The sequence below is a fragment of the Myotis nattereri genome, assembly GCF_964212035.1.
Source record: "Myotis nattereri genome assembly, chromosome: Y".
Taxonomy (NCBI): Eukaryota; Metazoa; Chordata; class Mammalia; order Chiroptera; family Vespertilionidae; genus Myotis; species Myotis nattereri.
Genome location: NC_138094.1, coordinates 3,559,525 through 3,582,419, shown reverse-complemented (window position 1 = coordinate 3,582,419; position 22,895 = coordinate 3,559,525). Strand labels below are relative to the sequence as shown.

The 22,895-nt window shown below is 48.3% G+C and overlaps 1 protein-coding gene across 1 annotated transcript; it reads right to left on the bottom strand.

Moving 5' to 3' along the window:
- Nucleotides 1-3,687: 3,687 nt before the first annotated feature.
- LOC308512295 (protein Shroom2-like) lies at nt 3,688-16,904 on the bottom strand (the record flags this gene model as incomplete). The annotated part of the gene is made up of 4 exons (XM_081082085.1): nt 3,688-3,942; nt 6,673-6,945; nt 10,203-10,344; nt 16,813-16,904. 4 exons carry the CDS (start codon nt 16,902-16,904, stop codon nt 3,688-3,690), a joined length of 762 nt encoding a protein of 253 aa, XP_080938211.1.
- Nucleotides 16,905-22,895: the final 5,991 nt, after the last annotated feature.

Here is a 22,895-nt window from a genome sequence, read left to right as displayed (position 1 = left end):
TCAGCTCCATAGATTCAGTGATAGAACTTCACAACAAATAACACATTGGGTTTCTCAATTCCTGTTGTAATTATTGAGGTAAAACCATACTGTAAACAATCCTCACTATATTTTCTTTTCTTAACGTTCTTCTCTACACGATCCATTGTCATGGGATGGTTTACTAATGAAAGTATATAACAATAGCTTTAATAATACAAAAGATGATACTGAAAGGACAGAATGGGACTGATAGCTGTGTCCCTGACCCCTCTTCCAGGAAAAAGCCACAGAATGTATCAGTTGCTCAGCCTTCCCTTATCTCAGCCAATGGGAATGCAAGGGAAACACACCCAAGGCCAAAAGTATGCTGACCAACCCCCTGTCTTTGTGTAACCAGACCCTAGCTCAGCTGAGGGCAAACTACGTCCCGCGGGCCGAATCCGGCCCGTTTGAAATGAATAAAACTAAAAGAAAAAAAAGACCGTACCCTTTTATGTAATGATGTTTACTTTGAATTTATATTAGTTCAGAGAAACACTCCATCCATGCTTTTGTTACGGCCCTCCGGTCCAGTTTAAGAACCCATTGTGGCACTCAAGTCAAAAAGTTTGCCCACCCCTGCCCTAGCTGCACCTTGCTCTTGCATCTCTAGCCCCCAGCCCTCACTCAACCAACCGGAATTGGCCAATCAGTAGTCTGAGTGGGCCCTCACCCCTCCGACCCCAAGCCCTATAAAGTCTTTGTTCTTTCAAGACTTGGGGCTCTCTCGCATCCTGCTGCTGCGCCAGTAATGGAGGCAGAGGGACCGAGTTGAGCTTGAATAAAGGCTCTATGCTTTTGCATTGGACTTGGTGCTCCCTGGTGGTTCTTTGGGGATCTTGAAATCTGGGCATGACAATACATGGCATAGTTCAGTCAATACAGTTCATTAAAGTTTCCTATGATTTACCATTCTTGTTGGTATTTTTACATACCTGTTACTATCACAAGGGGGCAATATTCACATCAACCACAGCTGAATATAAAAAAGCCGATTAGCATCCAGATTAAGTTCCCATGGTACAGATATTTTTTTTTTTTTGCAGTAGTTGATTTTACAGTACATGATTTTACATTTACCGAGTAATTATAATTCATGAAGTGTTGTTTTACCTCCAATACTTCTGCTTTAAACACAGTAGCTGCTTTTAACAGAGTAGCTGCTTTCAACACAGCAGCTACTTTCTACATAGTAGCTGCTCTCTACACATGTGTGACTGGTCCGCATAAGTATCTTATGGTGCCAACCCTGTCCCATACACCTGTATTTGAATGGGGTGTATGTGATGGGGTTGGCGCAATGATGTCATCATGCCAGGTACTCATATATAGGTGTATATGCATGTGGGCGGACCCACCTGGAGATGGATAGAGGAGCCGTGTCTTGGTTCCTAAGACCATTGAAAATATGTGTTTTCCGATGGTCTTAGGTGACCACTGTGAAAGGGTCGTTCGACCCCCAAAGGGGTCACGACCCATAGGTTGAGAACCACTGGTCTAAAAGGTCATTTGGCTATCTGGTCTAATTAGCATATTACACTGTTATTATTATAGATGATATTACTATATACAAAAGTATGTACACGGACTCCTGGATCTTTGGGTCCTGCCAACCAGACACTGAAAAGGCATATGGGGACTGGACAGGATGGTGTGGGTACAAGGGCTTTGCTAAAAGGGGAAATTGTACTACATATTCCCATGGAGAAGAAAGTCCTCAAAGACATCAAAAGGCCAGCACAGACACACACACATTTTCTATATTCATATTTACATACATAGCATCAAAACGGCCACAACACTGTATTGGAGGGGAAAGCATCACAGGTAAAAGCTTTGTCCAAATTAAAAAGCAAACACACAGAATGGCTGTGGTCCCCCTGAGAGAGGACCACAGGGGTCTGCGAGCAGCCAGCTGGACCTTCTCTGACGTGGCCACTTTTCACTGCAAGTGGTAGGATTCCCACATCACAGCTTAACTAACAGCAGTAAACACTCCTGGAAAGGCATTTGTCTTCTTGGCATGGTTCAGTTGACAAAAAGAGCGGTGACTGCCTATGCTCCTGAAGCTGGCCCATGCAGACCCTTCAACATGGCAAGTCAAGATCCAGACCGCAACCTGAGAGCTTGGCTCGCTGTCTGTGGCTCAGGAAGCATGGACCATGGTCCTAAAACACTGGTGTGTGTGTGGTTTGGTTAGGTGGCAGTCACTGCTGACAGAGAGGTCTCCCCACCTGCTGGAAAATTTCTTTTATAGGGAATAAGGGGAAATGGGATTCAAATAACCCCTCTATCAAACAAATGTCCACGCTACCCTGACATGAACTCATCCAAGGGTATCTCTCACCATTAACCACACATTTCATCACATGAGCATTTGAGAAGAAATATACTGGCTCCACAGTGATTAGGTAAAAATAAGTTACCATCCAGCCATTGGCAGTTGACCATCTTTCTCCTATACTTACTTGCCACACATATGTCCTCTTTGGTAAAAAGTTTTGCCTATGTTTCAACTGGACTGTTGGTTTTCTTGCAGTTGAGTTGTATAGAGTTCTTTATATATTCTGGAGATGATTCCTTTGTCACATATGTGATTTACAAATCATTTCTCCCAGCCTGACTTGTCAACTGCAAATTGATACCGTGACAGTGTTGTTGTTGTTTTAAGTGAATAGACTCTTCAGAATCTTGCAATGTCAACCAATAAAAAGGGCCTGGAGTCAGTCAACTCTGTGGCAAAGTTCTAGAGAGAGCCCTGGAAGTCAGAGGCAGGCTCTTAGGAAACGAAATGGGCCTTCAGGTCATGCTGACATGTTGAAAGAGGTAAAAAAGAGGAAAGTGGCCAATTACCACTAATGACCATATGCACATGACACAAATGCTCTGAGGAGAAAGTAATTTAAGAACCATCCATTGGTCTCGGGAAACACCTAGCAAGCACAGGACTACCGCACACACCTTTTACCAGGCATTTCACTTTGCAGAAATTCACCTGACCCGCTCCGCTGGGTGAGACAGACTGAAGCTGTCCACTTGGTGTGTGGGTTTGAAGGCATGCACACGACTCCATTGGCACTTTTAGAATGACAACACACAGGCTATGCATTTCACAGTTGGTTTCTAACCACTTGGAAACTACTATGTTAATGAATTGTCACCACCATCATCACCATCACAGGTTTGTGCTGGGTCAGAGAGCACATTATATGAGACAGTGAACACTAACAGCATTGGGTGGACATGGATAAAACACAGCAGGACACTCACCGTGGATCACAAGAGAAGCTGTGAGCCAAGTGCCCCTCCCATGCACCCTGGGAACTCTCTGAGCTCTGCCTGAGTGGCTAGGTCAGCAGCAGGAGATGTAGGAAGCCAGAGCGACCGCTTCCAAGGGGCTCTTGCATGCTGCTTTGGATGGAGCTTGTGGTCTCTGAGGAAGAAACTCGCCAGCAACCAGAGCCTGTGCTACATGGGACCCCACAGAGAACCACTCTGCTCAGCATCCAAAGGAAAACTAAATACCCAATGCATCACCCCAAACACTAATTATCGCTTTTCTAACAGCCATGTCTATGAGAGGGTTCTCACTACTGGACATCCATCCAGGCTGGGGTCCGCCATCCAAGGTGGTACGCAGGCCCAGCTCTGCCCCCAGGAGACCACTCATTTGCTCCTCTTGGGCATCAGGCACTTGAGCTGCTCCTCGCCCAGATGGATCTTGTCCTCCAGCTCCCACTGCTTGATAATGAGGGCCAACTTCATCTTGACAAAGTACTCATAATCGGCCAGGCTCTCGTCGCTCAGGTAGCTGGCCAGGATGTTGAACACCACGCGCTCCTGGTGGTCCAGGTTCTCCTTGAGCTCCTTGGTGCCCTCATGCTGCTGAATGAGGACCTGCTGCTTCTCAAGCAGTGATTGCTGTGGAGAGAGAGACAGAATTCTGGGATACTCAAAAGGTGCCAAGGCCCAGTCAGCATGGCTTAGTGGTTGAGCGTTGATCCCATGAACCAGGAGGTCACAGTTAGATTCCCAGTCAGGGCACATGCCCGGGTTGTGGGCTCGATCCCAAGTAAGAGGTATGCAGGAGGCAGCGGATCCATGATTCTCTCTCATCATGGATGTTCCTCTCCCTCCCTCCCCCTTCCTCTCTGAAATAAATAACACACACACACACACACACACACACACACACACACACACACACACACATGCTAGAGCCCAGGTACACAAAATTCGTGCATGGGAGGGGGGGTTCCCCAGCCTGGCCTGCACCCTCTCCAATCCAGGACCCCTTGGGGTATGTGGACTGTCTCTCACAATCTGGGACCGCTGGCTCCTAACCACTCGCCTGCCTGCTTGCCTGATTGCCCCTAACCCCTCTGCCTACCTGCATGATCACCCCTAACCATCTCTGCCTGCCTGATCTCCCCTAACCACCTCTGTCTGCCTTCCTAATCACCCCTAACTGCTCCACTACCGGCCTTAATTTCCCCTAACTGCCTCTGCCTCACCTTGCACCCAGGACTCAGGATTCCCTCCCCCAGCTAGTTGCAGACACCCGAGACCCACGCTTCCCTCCCTCTGGCCAGCCACAGGTACCCAGGACTCAGGCCATCTTCACCTGGGCCAGCCACAGCCATAGGGGACCATGGGTGGGTGGCTTTGCCTGGGCTGCAGCCACAGGTGCTGGCGCCTGGGACCATGGGGTGGGTGGCTTGTCCCTCTCCAGGGCCGCAGGAGCCCAGGACTATGAGGCAAATAGCATGTCCCTCTCCTGGGCCGCAACCTGGCTGATCCCCATTCCTCTCATGATCTCATTTGTGCCTGGCTGGTCCCCATTCCTCTCTCCCAGTGTTGAGTGTCTGAGCCATTACAGCATGATGGCGTGATGACCATTTTCATATTAGCTCTTTTTTATATAGGATATGTATATGTATATTTACATATACACACACACAAACGAAAAAAACAACAACCCTTGTTTCTTGTAGCTATCCATTGTCTACAATATCATGAAAGTGCAAACAGGGAGGCTGATGGATCTAGAGCTTTAGCAAGGGCTAAAAGCTATGCACAGATTGTTCTGTCGAGACAATGGTGGCTCAAGCAATTTCCTGACCTAATGGTCTCAAAGTAAATCTTCACTAATATTTACTGACCTTTAAGATAGTCTGTCTGCTACCAGACTGTCTGCCTGCCTAAGGGCAAGATATGTACTCTAAAATTGAATAAAAGCTAACAGGGCCTGGGCCCCAGTGAAGCCTTTTCTCTAGAGAAGAGTGTTCTGCCTGGCCCTCTGTGATTTCCAAATTTCTATTTCTTGTCTAGTGCCTTCATTTGTGCATGGCCCTTCTCCAGATCCTGAACCCTAGCCATGCTGGTTGCAGCTTTCACACCTTATCTGTTGCTTTCCTAAAATATGAGCAATTAAAAAAAAAAGTGCCAAGGACTTAGTCATCCTACTTGTGTTAGCATCTTTCCCATGACAATATTGTGGCAAAGGGAATACATTCTAAAGAAATTCAGGGCAGGATTTTAAACCCTCCTTGCAGGAAGACACGGAGCCCAGAGTGGTTGTAGACAAAGATGCAGAGAGGTAAGAGATACATGCAGTGCTGTGGGGAGGTTCCTTCCCCCCTTACAAGACCACCAACTGCCAGACATGGCTCTCACTCTCGCCCTCTGTGTCTGCAGAGCATGCAGTTGTGTTCTATACCCTCCCAGTGTAAGGATCAGAAGAAAGAAGGAGACAAATGCATCATGTTCCTGTCGGCTGGGGGTGCAAGGAACCCCTTCCTTCTGTGGGACTTTTGGACACAGGTTCCCTGCCATCTTGCTGCTTTGCAGGGCTACATGGTGGCATCCAGAGTGAGGCTGCACTTTGCAAAAAAGCTGACACAGAGAAGAGCTCAGTGAAAGAGAGCTGACATTCAACGTGGCTGCAAACAGCCAGCTCCTGGCTTGTGGGCAGCTTGGGGTCGGTATATCCCACCCACCTTGCTGGGACACCATGGCCCCAGGCGCTTGCGAAACAAAGGTGGAAAGAGGTGAAGCAAAGCCAGTGGGTAGCAAACAGAAAGGGAAGTGGATCCTAACCAATTCTACAGATTTGGTTCATACTCAAAGTAGGTGGGCTAAAAGCTGCTGAGATCGGGGGAAGGACCCCCCCCCCCCCCACCTTCCCCATCTCTGTTCACATGTTCATTTTCTACCTGAAAACATGAAGGCACATTCTACAACTTGATGCCATGCTTTTTACTGCATTAGCACGTCTGAAAGCCTGGGCTTCTCCATGCCTGACACAAGGTTCTCATCCACCACCAGCTATACTGACACCTGGACACTGAGTGGCACCAATTGAGGGGGTGGAATGAGATGGGGAGTTGCCTCAGCCCTGCACAGCTTAGGGGATAATGGCTGGCCCACCCACTCTGCATCTCTGCAATGGGCCTTGGGATGCTGGGCAGGCAGTGCAGCCTGATACCCGGAGGACCACACCATCACTGCATTATACCAGGAGAGCACAATAGCGTCTTGCACCATGAGGCATTCACTCAACTCCCCAAGGAGAACCTCCCTGTAGATCCTCCCCCAGCCTCCCACAGCCCGCAGCCCTCCCAATTTCCAGGTCCCATGGGTCATATATACCCGATCGCCAGGAGAACTGATGTCGTCCAAGTTGTTGAGAGCATTTTCCACACAGGCCAAGCGCCCTGACAGGGACAGCAGGAGGTTCACCACCTTGTCCAGGTCCCCAATGAACATGCAGAACTTGTCGAATTCATTTGGCTTACAGACGCCCTTGACAATGGCCTCCACCTCATCCCCAAGGGCACTGTTGGCCTGTGTGTCCTCTAACAGGCTCTCCCGTGCTCCCTGCAGCACCTGCAGCTTTAGGCCAATGCTGTTGATGAGCTCCTGCTGTGGGGCACAGGGCAGCATGAAAATGGGGTCAGGGGTGCGCAACTTGGGCCACCCGTTGCTACGGGGGCACTGCGGGACCTCGGCACATGGAAGTCACCCCACTGGATGCAAGTTCATTTTGCATCATCAAATAATAGAGCAGCCCTGGCCGGTGTTGTTCGGTGGTTAGAACATTGGCCTGTACTCCAAAAGGTCTCAGGTTGAATTCCTGGTCAAGGGCACGTAATGGGTAGCAGTTTGCTCACCGCACCCAGTCGGGGTGCATGTGGGAAGTAACCTATCGATGTCTCTCTCTCTCACATCAATGTTTCTCTCTTTCTCTCCCCTTTCCACTGTCTTTTTGAAAAGCAATGGGAAAAATAACCTTATGTGAGGATTAACAAACAAACAAAAAATATAGAGTATTTACAAGCCCATAAGGAAGGATAATGACTCCTGGTTAAATCACTGACAATTTAGAAATAAAAGAAACCTATGCTCATCCTCTTAAGTCCTATTGGGTTATGCAGGAGAGGGTACCTTCAGGCTACGTATGGTAAACCTCATTTCAACCTGAAACTTTGCAGGAATTCTCAGAGTCTATGTGAATCTTTATATTTCCTACTTTGGAAGTTCCCAATTTCAAGGCTTACATGTACTGAGGGAATTGAGTCTCATAGCCAGTACTCAATTCCATGGTTAAAAAGTATTCTTGACCTGGCCAGCATGGCTCAGTGGTTGAGCATCGTTCTATGAACCAGGAAGTCATGGTTTTGATTCCTGGTCAGGGCACAAGCCCAGGCTGCAGTCTCCATTCCCAGTAGGGGGCATGCAGGAGGCAGCTGATCCATGATTCTCTCTCCTCATTAACGTTTCTATCTCTCTTTCCCTCTCCCTTCCTCTCTGAAATCAATAAAAGCATATTTTAAAAAAATATATTTTAAAAAATGTACTCTGCATAGCAATGAAAACTTAAGACAAAGGGATATCAATGAACTTAAAAGTCTGTTGATTTCAACTTGACCAAAATGCAAATCAAGGACTAATTTTCTAATGTAAACTAGATATAACATAAAATTTACTGTCTTACCCACTGTTAAAAGGTGGCATTAAGCCCTAGGCGGTTTGGCTCAATGGATACAGCATTGTTGGCCTGTGGATCAAAGGGTCCCAGGTTTGATTCCGGTCAAGGTCGTGTGAGCTGGCCTCATGTAGTGTTGAGTGTGTTTCCTTCCACGACCCGCGTGGAGTAGGGTTCGGTACCTGAAAGAAGAGCCGCACAACAAATGAGAGAAAAGACACGAGATAATTTTGCAATATCGGAGGTCCAGGCGGGCAAGTCCAACTCAAGGATGTTGGGGGCCAGATGTAAGCTGGCAAGGTCCTTGCACCTGCAGGGGCTAGCAAGCCTGGGACCCTTATTCACACAGTTTTTTCAGATTTGTTTGGATGGCAATTATTAGTAGAATGGGAGTAACATTTGTAGAATGAGAACAGCCTTTCATAGCTTGCCAAGAAGTCTATAATTATTTACTGAGATATGCTGTACTGAGAATTTGTCCTTTTGCTGTATCTCTCCCTTAGAGATTAAGAGGAACAAAGAATATATTCTTTTTGATAGACCTCCTATTCAGTGTGTTGTGTATAAATAGGATTGTATAGCTAATAAACTCGCTTCAGTTCATCAAGAGAACTGGGGTCCTCCCGACCCCGCTTTCCTGTCTTTCTTTCTTTTCTCAATTCCCACCTCCCTGCCTCAGCCCGGCTCAACCCTGTCAGGCTGGCCATGGCAAAGGAGAGGGACTTCCACCCATGCTCAGGCTGCTCCAATCTTTTATTGATCTGGAGTCGCCCTTAGGCAAGCGACCCCCCATTAACAGGCAGACTAGCCCATCAGCAAGGATTTACATAATAATAAATGGGGGAGTAGTTTCAACTACCACTGTCTGGACAAACAGAGGTGGCGCCTAGCTCCGGGCTTTGCTAGGGCTTCAAAGGCACCCAGCCTTCGGGGGTTTCGGGAAGGGGGTTTCGGGAAGTGCTCTGTCTATGCTTATCAGATAGTGAAGGCAATAAACAGTTTCCCACAATGTAGTATGTTTCTTTGTCTATGTGCTGGTTGCCACCCCACCTGTCCTGTGAGAACCCCCAAGGAAGGTGCTCTATTTGGTTCTGTCCATGGCCATACCCTCAAGTGCAGGGGGTGAGGGAGGGAATTGATGGGGCAAGGGGGAGGGTCTTGGAGTTGATCCAACAATGCTGTTTGCTTAAGCAAGCCCTTTCCAGCCCATTGCTGGAGTTGGGATCATATGCTTACAGACATGTGAACTTGATATTCTGAAGGGCAGACAATTATTTCCCCAGATTTTAAACAGGATAAAGAGACATGTCAGCTGAATTTAAAATGAGCCCAGCTGCTGTAGCTCAGGGGTTGAGCCTTGACCCATGAACCAAGAGGTCATGGGTTCAATTCCTGGTTAGTGCACATGCCCAGTTTCAGGCTTGATCCCCAGTAGGCAGCTGATCAGTGAGCCACCTACTGGCACCCAGGAAAGAAGGAAAGATGAAGCCCAAGTCACAACCTACACTCCAAACTGACTTTTAACTTGGTGGCTTAATGCCTCTTCTGTCATGTGAGCCCAACAGAGCGTTGGCCCTCAGACTGAAAGGTCTCAGGTTAGATTCCGGGTCAAGGGCACATTTCTCTATTGCAGGCTCTATCCCAAGCCCCCGGGTCAGAGGTGTGTGTTGGAGGCAACTAGTTGATGTGTCTCTCTCATATCAGCTTTCCTCTCTCTAATCTCTGTCCTCCTATAGTCTTTCTAAAAAGCAATGGGGAAAATGTCCCTGGGTGATGATTTAAAAAAATAATAATCCTATATAATAAAAGCCTAATTGCTAAGTTTCCAACCTTTTGAGTGTTCAAGGTTTCTATGACATACCTAACCACCAGGGGCTGACACTCCAACCAGAATCAAGCGGGTGACCTACAACACCACAGTGAAGATAGTGCCCATCAAGATTGTGTACTCAGAGAGCCAGCCCGAAAAGGAGAGCCGCCAGGGCCTGGCCCACACTGCCGAGCTGCCCACGCTGCCCAGCGGGCTGGAGAGAGACCAGATCAAGACGCTGAGCACATCAGAGCAGTCCTACTCCCACTTCTGTCTGTACAGCCACCCAGGCGTTGAGCCCAAGCCCCTGGCCCAGGCCCCTGCCACCCGCAACGGCCAGGCCTCCCTGCCTGCGCTTAGCTATGGGAAGGCCAGAGAAAGGGCAGCTGAGGACCTGAAGTCGGAGGAGCTGCTGCGGGAGATCGTGTGCAAGGACAGGTCCCTGGCGGATATCCTAGACTCCAGCATGAAGGTCAGGATGACCATGGACCTGATGGAGGGTATCTTCTCCAAGGACCAGCAGCTCCTGGAGGAAGCACAGCAGCGCCGGAAGCCATTGCCCAAGGTCCTCTCTCCCAGGGTGGCGGAGGATAAGTGAGTGCCCGCTGTGTGTCTGTGGGGTCTTGTGGGCTGCACAGGACCAGGGGCATCTGTGTGTGTATATAAATTAATCCTCACCTGAGGAAAGTTTTTTCCCATTGATTTTTAGGGAGGGATAGAGAAACATTGCTGATGTGAGAGAGACACATTGATTGGTTGCCTCTTGCACGCATCCCATTGGTCTTATATGTCATTGGGATTCCACATGCACCCATAACTTGTGCCCTGATATGAAAGACTTCCTTGGTGGCTACTTCCATGGGTGGCATGGCCACCTTCTGCCATACTGTACTCCTGGACACGGGCAGAGAGGACACTGACCAGGATTCTGCTCTGTACGGGGGTGTTTAGGGCAAGGTCATTGATTCAAACATGGCCTCTTTGTCCAGAAAACTGCTGGAGGAAGCTCTTCATGTAGATGCCTGAAGACGCCTATAGCACGATTCTGTCACTGCTTGTGAAAATTCCTCTCACACGCACAGCAAAGACCCAGTGAGAAAACCTACGCCCACTTCAGGTGAGAAAAAATGGCAACCGATGCCCACCTCCCAGAGCCAAATCCAGTCATGAGCACTGTGCCACAATGTGTCCTGTTTGTCTAGGCAGCCCTCACTGCTGCAACTAGCACCTGAGAACTAATGAGAAAGGATATAGAAAGACTAGCAGTCTGAATCTGTTAACCAGTACATTCTTGGTAACCTATGATTAAGCCTCTGCCCTTTCTTAATAATCTGGTCTTGCAATGAAGCATAGTAACCTCCATCTTGTATAAAAACTGTTGTTTGAAATTTTAACACTGCTATTTTAGCTTCTGTAAATGCTTGCTTGCTTAAATAATAGGAAAAACAAGACTACTCCCATTCCAGAGAGGCCATGAACTATGCCCCAGACAGAGTTGTCAGTGCTGGTGCCAGGCCAGGCCTTGAGATAGTCTCATGGCCCCTTCTCTGCATACAGGCCTTCTTTCTCAGAAGGTCCGGAAGTTTCATTCCAAATTTGGAAGACAAAGGACTGAAAAAGGTATAAATAAGAAGGGCTTCCTCCAGGCTGGCTGCTTAGACTTTGGATACAATATTCCTGTAAGCCCGTCAGTGTTTTAAAGGACTCCAAAGTTGGCTTTTTAAGGTGTCTAATGTTGGTTAGCTGATTTCCAATACAACAATAAGACCTATATTCCTAATTACTCCCAATTTACAATGGGCCTTAAACAAAAGAATGTAACAGCTTAGCTAGAGACACTAACCAGAACAGGCATTTAGATACAATCAAACTTCCCTGTTTTAACTGACTCAGGAGGGGCTGTGAAGCCCATCACAAAAGCCTGGTAGGTAGGAAATAGAAAGAAAACAAAGAAACCTAGGAATATCCTATCTAATAAGATGGAATATGCAAACTGACCATCACATCGTCACAAAGATGTGGTGCCCATAGCCACAAGATGGCAGCACCCAGTCCCCTCAGCCCTGCCAGAGTCCCGCAGTCCTTTCAGCCCAAACTGATTATTATGGCAAGTGGACCGAGAAGGTTTTCAGCAAGTATGAGTAGCAAGCCCTGGCGGGACCAAGGGAGAGCCGGCAGGCTCAGGGCTGCTGCCACCTGGGGAGGCCCTCGGAGTTTGGTTCTGAAACTGCAGGAACCCGCTCTAGCATGGGCTGGGAAGAAAACGCTGCTGCCACTCGCCCAGAGCTAAGCCTCTGGTTAAGGAAGCGGGTCCAAGTTGCAGCCATGGAGTCTGGCGGGGCTCTCTCACCCCAGACCATCGTGGTTGAGCTCTAGCGGGGTGTTGAGCATCACTGTCTGCCCCAGGGCCACCTGTGGTGGAGCAGGCATAGGTTGAACATTTTAATGAAAATGTGATACCTGTGCCCCACACCGCCATGCCCAGGTTCCCTGCAAGGAGAGGGCAGTGGGATCGGGGCACAGCCTCGGGACCCCGTTAAGAGGCACCGGAGCTTAGGAGTGTCTGGGAGCAGAGGGCCCTGGTTGCCGAGCTGACAGCAGGATGGACCTGAGGTGCCTCCAGTCACTGTCACCTGCTCAGTGCTGGGCCATGGACCCTCACTCCAGAGCTCAGCCTTTGGAGGCACCGGCCCTGGAATGTTTTTCCTGTTATCTGGCTGGAAGTACAGGAGGCAGGAAGTTGAATTAGGGTCATGATTGTAATTTAATTTCTCCAAAATCGGAGCTATTTTCTTCCCAAATACATCAGGGGCCAGGAAATGTTCAAAGGACTGGGGAACCATTCCCAAATCAGGAAGGGAAGTCACAGGGTATATACTATTGCTATGAATACAGTACTTCCTACTACTTACAACATTTACAATGTAATGTATCAGATGCCTTCCTATCGCATGAAGTATGTATTCTCAGAGAGTAATATTGGTAGATATGTTATAGTTATGGTGGTATGTCATATCCTATCGATACTAATAAAAGGGTAATATGTTAATTAGACCAGGAGACCTTCCGGAAGACCTTCCAAATGTCCTTCTGGACAAAGCCATGGTGGTGGTGCCGAGGCAGAGGTGGTTAGGAGTGATCAGGCCAGGAGAGGAGGGCAGTTGGGGGTGATCAGGCTGATGGGGGGGGGCAGTTGGGGGTGATCAGACCAGCAGGGGAGGGCAGTTGGGAGCAAGCAGGCTGGCAGGCAGAGTGGTTAGGGGTGATCAAGGAGGCAGGTGGGTGAGTGGTTTAGAGCCAGTGGTCCCGGATTGTGAGATGAATGTCTGACTGCCAGTTTAGGCCTGATCCCTAAACCGGCAGTCAGACATCCCCAGATTGGAGAGAGTGCAGGCTCGGCTGAGGGACCTTCTCCCCACCCCCATACACAAATTTCACACACCGAGCCACTACTGTGTGTGTGTGTGTGTGTGTGTGTGTGTGTATGTATATATATATATATATATATATATATATATATATATATATATATATGTGTATATAGTAATCTCATTGTATCACTTGTTCAGGCTTTGGATCTTTGGATCTCCGGATCTCCTGAGCCATCCATGCTGCTTGATTAAAGGTGTCTCCTGAAACCTCTGAGTGCTTGACTGTTGCTTTTTTGCAACAGTTCCATAACATAAGAGGCCATGTAGGTAGGTCTGTTTCCATATCTTACACCTGACTCACCTTATTGCCTGCTTTCCTGCTTCTCCTTCCTGTGCAGAAGTCAGTATGAGAGGCTATTTAAGTGACAGCTGCACTCTGAGTGACACAGAGCACAGTACTGGCACACATAGGAAGATGTGGTTGAGATGTCACACATGAAAACATAGTTTGGCATCCGTCATACTGCTGAGTTATTTCAAGCTAAAAGAAAAATAGTTCCACCTGGCTGATGTGGCTCAGTGGTTGAGCATTGACCTATGAACCAGTAGGTCATGGTTCAATTCCCGGTCAGGACACATGCCCGGGTTGCGGGCTTGATCCCCAGTAGGGGGTGTTCAGGAGGCAGCCGATCCATGATTCTCTCTCATCATGGATGTTTCTATATCTCTCTCCCTCTCCCTTCCTCTCTGAAATCAATAAAAATATACCTACACTAATAAAAGACAAACATGAAAATTGACCATACCTTTGCTACACCTTAAGCCACGCCCACCAGCCAATCAGAGTGACTATATGCAAATTAACGCAACCAAGATGGCGGCCGGCAGCCACAGAGCTGGAGCAAGCAGGAGGCTTGGTTGCCGCAATGATGGAGAAAGCCAAGCTTTTCGCCTGCCGCAGCGGCTCTGAGCTCCACACAGAGCAACAAAGTTTCAATTATAGAAGGTAAATAAACCCCAGATACCTGCTTTTGAGCTGGAGCGAGCAGGAGTTGGTTGCCCCTGGCGATGCAGGAAGCCAAGCTCCTCTCAAGGCTACAGAGTTTCAATTATAGAAGGTAAGTAAATCCCAGAATAAAAAAGAAAAAAAGGAGAGGCTGGGAGCTTCTGTCACCGGGGATGCTTGGCCAGCCTGAAAATGGCCCTCAGCCCCTCACCCAGACTGGCCAGGCACCCCAATGGGGAGCCCACACCCTAAAGGGGGTGTGGCTAGCCTGCAAACAGCCATCAGCCCCTCACCCAGGTGAATAAATCCCAGAATAAAAAAGAAATGCTGTTCTGACCCTGGGACACTCCATGAATCACTCAGGAGACTCTCACATTTGATGTTCAAGGTGATAGTTCTCATCCATCCACAAAATCAAGGCCAACCAAATCGGGTTGGCCAGGTTGGCCAGGCACCCCAGCGGGACCCCCACCCTGATTCGGGACAACCTTCAGGGCAAACCAGCCGGCCCCCACCCATGCACCAGGCCTTTATCCTATATAACAAAAGGGTAATATGCAAACTGACCCTAACAGCAGAACGACCGAGAATGACTGGTCACTATGACACACACTGACCACCAGGGGTCAGAAGCTCAATGCAGCAGCTGCCCCCTGGTGGTCAGTGTGCTCCCATAGGGGGAGCTCTGCTCAGCCACAAGCCAGGCTGATGGCTGCCAGAACAGCGGTGGTGGTGGGAGCCTCTCCCGCCTCCTCAGCAGTGCTAAGGATGTCTGACTGCAGCTTAGGCCTGCTCCCTGCTGGCAAGTGGACATCCCTCAAGGGCTGCCGGGCTGCCAGAGGGATGTCTGACTGCCAGCTTGGGCCTGATCCCCCAGGGAGCAGGCCTAAGCCAGCAGGTGGACATCCTCCGAGGGGTTCCATACTGCAAGAGGGCATAGGCCAGGCTGAGGGACCCCCGCCCCCCGAGTGCACAAGTTTTTGTGCACCAGACTTCTAGTTTAAAAAAGAAAAATAAAAGTAGCTCCAAACCACGAGATCAGGGAGCCCATGGGAACTTTCTGGAGGATGGAAACGGCCTGCCCCTTTGCTGACCGCTGTGGTATCTGCTCGCCTCGTGGTGCAGCAAGGAACACACTTCACTTAGCCTTCTACTGACCTTCACACAGCCACATGTGGTGGTGCCCCCTGTAGGGGTGACTGTCCTGTAGGACATTTAGCAGCATCCCTGGCCCTACCCTTAGATGCCAGGAGCACCCCTCTCACCAGCTGTAACACCTGACATGTCTTCAGACATCGCCAAATCTCCCCGGGCCCAAGCGCAGTCCCCCGGCTGAGGAGGAGATGGAAACTCTCTCCTTTCTGTTCTCAGTCCCTCAAAGGCATGTACACAGGAAGGGCCAAAGCCATGGGTCAGGGCTCTTGACCAGCCAGTCCCTGTCTGGCCAGAATTGCCAGTGCCTCCACCTGCATGCCTGAAATTCTGACAACAGCAGGGAATGGAACCAGGTTTTCTTCTGCTTTCACACAAGGCATATGCCCACTTACCTTTACAAATAAAAAGATCTACTCAGACCTGGCCAGTGTTTCTCAATTGTCAGAGTGCCGGCCCTTGCATCAAGGGTTTCTGTTTTGATTCCCAGTCAATGGCATGTACTTGGGTTGCAGGTTCGATCCCCCACCCTGGTCAGGATACATGCTGGAGGCAACCAATCCATGTGTCTTTTTCACATTGATGTTTCTTCTCTTTCTCTCCCACTCCCGTCCTCCCAATCTCTTTAAATATTAATGGGAAAAATGTCTTGGGGTGAGGATTAACAAAAAACACAAAAAACAAAAAGTTCTAGACGAAAAGGAGTATGGACATAGTGCATATTATGAAACCCACCAATCCAAAGGCCTATGTCAGGATTACACTGGGTTATCATTACAATCAGAAAGTGTTCAGAAATAAACACAGCCCTTTTCCGTAGGTAACACACATATAAAAGTTTGGGACTTGGATAAAGGTGACTAGGGGTGGTCTAGCTCCCCAATAAATTAGATATCCAGGGACCATGGAACTCTGGTTCCCTCTGTGCTATTCCCAGACCAAGGGAAAGTCCAAAGTCAGGAGTGGAACAGGGCACCAGTGAAAGGAGTTAAGTACAATTAGGTAGTTGGGGTGAGGTGTGGAAGAAGGAGGAATGTTGGAGCTATAGCTAAAACAAAGAATGTGTTTTTCAGGAAACAGGATGTTTTTTCTTGGAAGTGAAAGAGAACAAATAATGTTGCAAAAAGGCCAGCAACTAATCACCGAGGTTACAGATAAGACAAAGAGCAGGCTTGGGGTGAAAGGAGAGGGGACGCGGAGGAGGCGCAACCTGGTGGACAACCAAGCAGGGAGCCTGGGTTTCTTTGCAATAAATTCCTGCCTTGTTTGAACGCCTCTTGTTCGCGGCGTCATTCTTTGATTCATGAGAAACCGAGAAGAATTCCGGCTCACCAGTTCCGGTTTCACCAGAGAGCACACTGTGCAGGGAGGCTGAGCCCGGCGCAGGAGGGCGAGAAAAACCTCACGCGAAGAAGAGAGCCCATGAAGGGGGAAGAATGCAGAGGCCACCTTCCCAGGGCCCTACCTTATTGAGCTGTCGTCCTGGATGAGCAGGGGGGGCTTGTCTGTCAGCTTCTGGGGGGCGAACTGAGGAGAAGGGGAGCGCGAGGTCTCCATGACAGATGTTTGCAGAGGCTGGAACTTGTAAGGCAGAAGGGCTTCAGGACAGGCTGGGTGCTCACCTACATGCTGCCTGTCCTGCTCCCCGGGAGGCTTGGGGCCGGCTGCGGGCTGGGCACCACTCGGCTTCTCCGCCAAGGCACAGGGCCTGCGTGCTGGAGATGGCCATGGGGGAAGGGGCCTGCTGGGCACAGCCAGGTGATTGCCCGCATGGGTGCCTGTGGGGGTGGCACTGGCTGGTCCCCTGCAAGGCCTGGGCTCCCACTTGAGCAGTGGTGGCCTGTGCAGGGCAGGTCTCTTGGCGAGCAGCGTGGCACTCACAGGCCGAGGTTCCTGCCCCCTGGTGTGCAGGGCCTGAAAGGGCGAGGGCTATGCCCTCCATCTTACCCTGGATCCTCCATGTTGGGGCAAAGGCCATGTGCTCAGAAGAGTGCCTTCTTCCCTAGCCCAGGCCCCTGCTGGCCACGCCCGGGATTTCTTTGAACTAACCAATGACAAGCAAGGGATGTGCGCACCATAGAGATGACCACATCCTGTGTAACAAGACCCGACTTGCGCCTGGCCAATCGGCAGGGCCCACAGTCAGCTCCCCTCCCCTCACTATTAAAGCCCTGATTTTCTCATGGCTGCGTCAACTGGAGGCCTGGGTCGGGTTAGCTAACTCAATAAAGGACCTTCTGCTTTTGCATTGGACTAGCTCCCTGGCGTGGTTTCTTGGGGATCTTGAATTCTGGGCATAACATTTTGGGGGCTCGTCCGGGATCCCCAACACCATTGAGGGGACTGATCGCGGTAGGTCTTGTTTTGTTTCTGTCGTGTGTTTTGTTTTGTATCTATCCAGTGTGAGCTCACTTCTGAAATCTGTAAATGCCTGTAAATGCCTGTAATAATGATCTGAGTGGATGCACAAGATCAACAGGCGGGAGGAGCCGGGGGACGCCTCGATCCTCCATCTGAAGGGGTATAGCTTTGCTTCCGCAGAGTCGGAAGGTCTGTAGGAACCCCCTTAATCTGAGACAGGCAGGAGGAGTCGGGGGGCGCTCCAATCCTCCATCTGAAAGGGTATAGCTTTGCTTCCGCGGAGTCGGAAGGTCTGTAGGAACCCCTCAATCTGAGAAAAGGCAGGTCGCTCCTGCTGGTTGGCGCGCAGCCATCGTCTAGCTTTCGGTTTTTGCTTCCATGGAGTTGGAAGGCTGTACTTTTTTGGGCCCTTTAGTTGTTTGTGTTTCCGTTTTATTTTGTGGACTTGCTGGATTAATAATTTCAAGGAGATTGGGGGAGGCTTTAGAGCTCCCTCAGGAATGGGGAAGTTGTTAGGAATTGAATGGATTGTTTAAACTCTGAATGAATGTCTGGTGAAAGTGTATGAATGTGGAGGGAGGGGGACTGCTCTCACCCCTCCTTTGTGTGGCGGTTGGGCAGATGCCTGAGTGAGGGTCTGTGGAAACAGGTCACCCCCTCCCCAAGTATTCTAAAATTAAAATCCTTCTTGTAATTGAAAAGCATTTACAAATTTATAAATGCATCCGGGATTTCTGTGCACATGTAAAGGAAAAACGCCAGTTTAAAAACGAGTGCGCATAGTTTTGAGCTGGACTTGACTTTTTGCTGTGCACAGAATAAAAACCCAAGACTGTTTTGGTCTTAAAAAAAGGCGGAGATGAACCTGACAAAGAAATACAGGCAGGTTTCCCAAGGCGATTTAAAGTAGCTTTTGAAATTTCCCGCCCTGAGGCAAGTACCACCAGGAAGTTGATAGTCAAGTTTACATGTGAATAGCTATGGTTTTGTTTCTTGACTTCCCCAACAGGAAAATTGTGACCATTTTAGCAGCTATGCCAGGCTTATTGGCTGGAAACTTAAAACTTTTAAGTGCAAATCATCTAAAAGCATTGAAATTTATAATACTGAAATGTTGATCTAAATATGCCTAATATGAGGTCTAAATGATAGAAGTTAATCTGTTAATTGAAAATGCCTTTGCTTATTAATCTGATTGAGAAGAGAGGATTGATTTTGTGACCTCAACTGAAGATTTTTAATATAAAAACCAGTTTAAACTTAATTGATATTAAGATAATTATAAAAAGTATAAACAGCTAATGAGATTTCTGTTTGTCTACAATATAATGTTGGTCATCTACCTTTTAGGGGTTTTGGTTTGCTCTGTCAGAGAACAGTGGACAGCCACAATGTTGAGCTGCCTGACTTGGCAGCCGCCATGTTGGCCGCATGGCATGCTGCACCCCTGGGGGCCGCCATCTTGGAACAACAAAGGCCCCTTCCTCTGACTTAGCCAATCACAAAAGGAGTGTCTGCTTACTAAGGGAGGATAGAATTTCAGAGGTGGACTTTTAAGGCGGAGTTTTACTGCGGAAATGCGGATGGGGCAAAAAGTGTGCAGGCCTTGTGGATTTATTTAATACTTAATAAATTAGCAATCACGGTCTTAGTATAATTTCAGTGGTATGATAGCAGTAGAACCACAGTTATACATAATATCATAAACAAATTAAGAGTAATTAATTCCATGGTCAAGACTAAATCCTATTATGTTGAGAACTGTTTTTAAGTGTTGAAAATGTTTTCCTAAGTTTTACCTAGGTTACCCAAGAAAGATTTTTCTTTTTTCTGTGTCTCTAAAATGTATTGCTAATCACCTAAGAATTAAGGCTAAGAGTTCTAGCTACCTGGAAAGCATGGCCTTGGTGTGATAGGAGGAAAAAAAAAAGTAATGTTAAGTGAATAATATACCAGTGAGCTGGGACTGGTCACTAATGATGGATTGTGAGAAGGGCTGAACATGGCCTAATTTCTCCTTCCTTGGTACCCCTGAAATGTCAGAGGATCCAATGTGTTTAATCCTCTTGAAGGACATTGAATGGTTCTTTCCTTCCTCTTTAACTTTTAGGGGATTGTATAAATGGATTACTGATGTAGATTATCAAGAATCTCTAAGGGACTTGTCCTGTATCTGGAGGAATGGCTTCTAGATGGTATTCACCGTCTCGGGGACTTCCGGAGGGAAGTCAAAACTCCGACTGGCTAAGGGTTTTAGAAAGATAGAAAAGAAGCATTCCTAGACAGTTTTCTACCGCCTCTGTTCAGGGACTTGTTTTGTATCTTGACACAACTGAAACTGATTTGTTGGTATTTTGTGGTATAAATGTGGCATGCACCTCAAAGTTCTTAATGGGGAATGTATCTAGTTATCATGTCTATTTAGTCTTGATTTCCTTGTTCAATATGAGTACTGTTTCTATCTGGATGAGACATAGGTCAAGAATCCCGTCCTGGGACGTGGGAAAGGGAGGCCCCCACATCTGTTCCTGTCAGGCCCCCATCAGGGGACTTGGGCGGTGTTCCTGTTACCTGCTCAAGATCCCAAGACTGTATTTGTTTATGTAAGTGTGGAAATATATTCTGTGCTAGGTTGGGATTTTGGAATTTTGGGGTAGATTTAAAAGATATTTGTGACTTTTCTAGTCTGATTGGGACATTTAAGGGTGGGGCTCACAGTTCCTCAGGGCAGAGATTCCATGGGCCCTTCCCCCTGTCTGTGCTGAATTAAATAATACAGGCCAGTGTCATTTAGCTTGCTGGTTAAAGGAAAACAATGGGCCTTAGAATCTGTAAAGGTGGGCGGGAATGAAGCTGGTCAAATGTACTGAAAGAGTTTGGTACCTGTTGCTGCTAGCAAAGGAGGGGCTGATACCCACTTCTAGCGCACTCCCTTGAAAGAGGCCTGGTTGCTGCTCTGCCACAAATGGAACTGGTAGAAAGACAAAAAAGCAGAGTGCTGTAACTGATAAACAGGGTTACCTAGAAGCCATCAGGACTTTGAAGTTCTCCAAGAGAGGAGGAATCTGACTCAGAGACTGGTGAGGACTGGGTGGCTTTTCTTTAACAATCTCTTTCCTTGAGAGGGCTCCAGAGGGTGCATGAGGACATTTGGCCGTGCCTCCACGCCATCTACGGGACCAGCCCAACCCCAACTCCTCATCAGCACAGACCAGGAGATTGGGTCTACATCAGAAGGCACTGCTGGGAGACCCAACAGCCACGTTGGAAGGGTCCCTACACTGTGGTGCTGAAGACCCCCACCGCTCTCAAGGTAGACAGTGTCACGACCTGGGTCCATCCAGAAAGACTTCATCACCAAATGGAGCATCGATCGATCAAGATCAACGCAACCCACTCAAGCTCAAGCTACGGAGTGCTTGACCTGCCTGATGCTGGTAACATGACTCGCGATCGCTCCTGTCACCAGGAGCCCCCACAATACTGTGTAATACACTTAGATAATGCCTGCATCTTCATAGACATGGCCCCAAAGAGACAAGGACCATTTATAGGATCACATGTTTAGTGGTAGATTTGGCTACCTGAAGCGGCCATGATGCCAATATTATGTTTCATTGTATTGATGTTATATTAACCTTTGATTCTTTTGCAGGTTTGAATGTATGTTGGCTGTCCTGGAAGGGAGCTGTGTGGGGTGACCCCCAAAAGTAAAGGGTGTCTAGCTGCCAAGAGGACAAGTGCCCAACTGGGCAGGGAAGGGTGCCCATCAAGTTTTGGTCTCTGTTGAGAGAAAGCTAACAGTTGACAGCCTGTAATACTGTCTTGCAGGCCTGAATCACCATGCCCATGTCAGGGGTAGTAAAGCTGGAAAAAGCCTGTTTAGACTAGAAAGTCTGAGGCATAGACTAACAATTACTGTTTTGTTTTAAATCCATGAAAAGGAATTAGCAAGGAAAGTCAGAAAATCTTAGAGTAAATCAGTATGTTTTTCTCCTATGTAATTCCTCCAAAATCTGGCAATGCTAAGTAAGTACGTTTCTTTGCATAGATTCAGTAAGACTGGTTCCTAATAGTGGTTTTATTAATGAAAACTTTGACTGGAGTATCATGTTTTAAAGAGCCCTGTCTGAGCTCTAAAGACTTGAAGCCACTAAGAATGCCACGAAGAAAGCCTGGTATCCTGCCTGGGTGCCCTGAAGATGGCTGGCGCTGGAGCATCAGGCCCATGCCCTACCATCACTGGCAGTTGGTAAGAGTAGAAAGGGAGCAGTAAAGATGCCTCTGCATCCCTGAAGAACCCACACACACTATGGGCCACAACGAGTAGGAGGGCTACTGAGATGGGCCTTAAAGCCTGGAGCGTGGGCTCAGGTGGTGTTGCTACAGGTGAGGGATTCACCTAACTCAGCAGATACTGCAGGCAGGCCTGATGGCAGCTGGATGGCTTGGCTTCCTGGCCCTACAGGGCACATTAAGGTTCAACCATGAAATTCCAGCAAAGGTAGTCAGTTACCATTCTTGTTGTGTTTATGCAAACATCAGGACAGTAAATAAATTAATCTTGATTTGGCTTTTTAATAGCCATGGAGGAATTTTAAGAAGAAAAATCCTATTTCAATAGAAGTTGTTAAAGCTATAATGGTTTCTTTCCCTTCCACCAGACCATTTGTTAAGTGTATAAAATAGTTCAGTTGATAGTTCTGTGTGCTCACTACGGGCCCCTAGCGACGGTGAAATAAAAGTGCAGTCCGTCTCATGATTGAGCCGGAAGTTCCAAGACAAGGGGGGAATGAAAGGGCGAGGGCTATGCCCTCCATCTTACCCTGGATCCTCCATGTTGGGGCAGAGGCCCTGTGCTCAGAAGAGTGCCTTCTTCCCGGAAGCCCAGGCCCCTGCTGGCCACGCCTGGGATTTCTTTGAACTAACCAACGACAAGCAAGGGATGTGCGTGCCATAGAGATGACCACATCCTGTGTAACAAGACCCGACTTGCGCCTGGCCAATTGTCAGGGCCCACAGTCAGCTCCCCTCCCCTCACTATTAAAGCCCTGATTTTCTCATGGGTGGCACTCGGTTTCCAGTCGCTGCGTCGACTGGAGGCCTGGGTCAGGTTAGCTAACTCAATAAAGGACCTGTGCTTTTGCATCGGACTGGCTCCCTGGCGTGGTTTCTTGGGGATCTTGA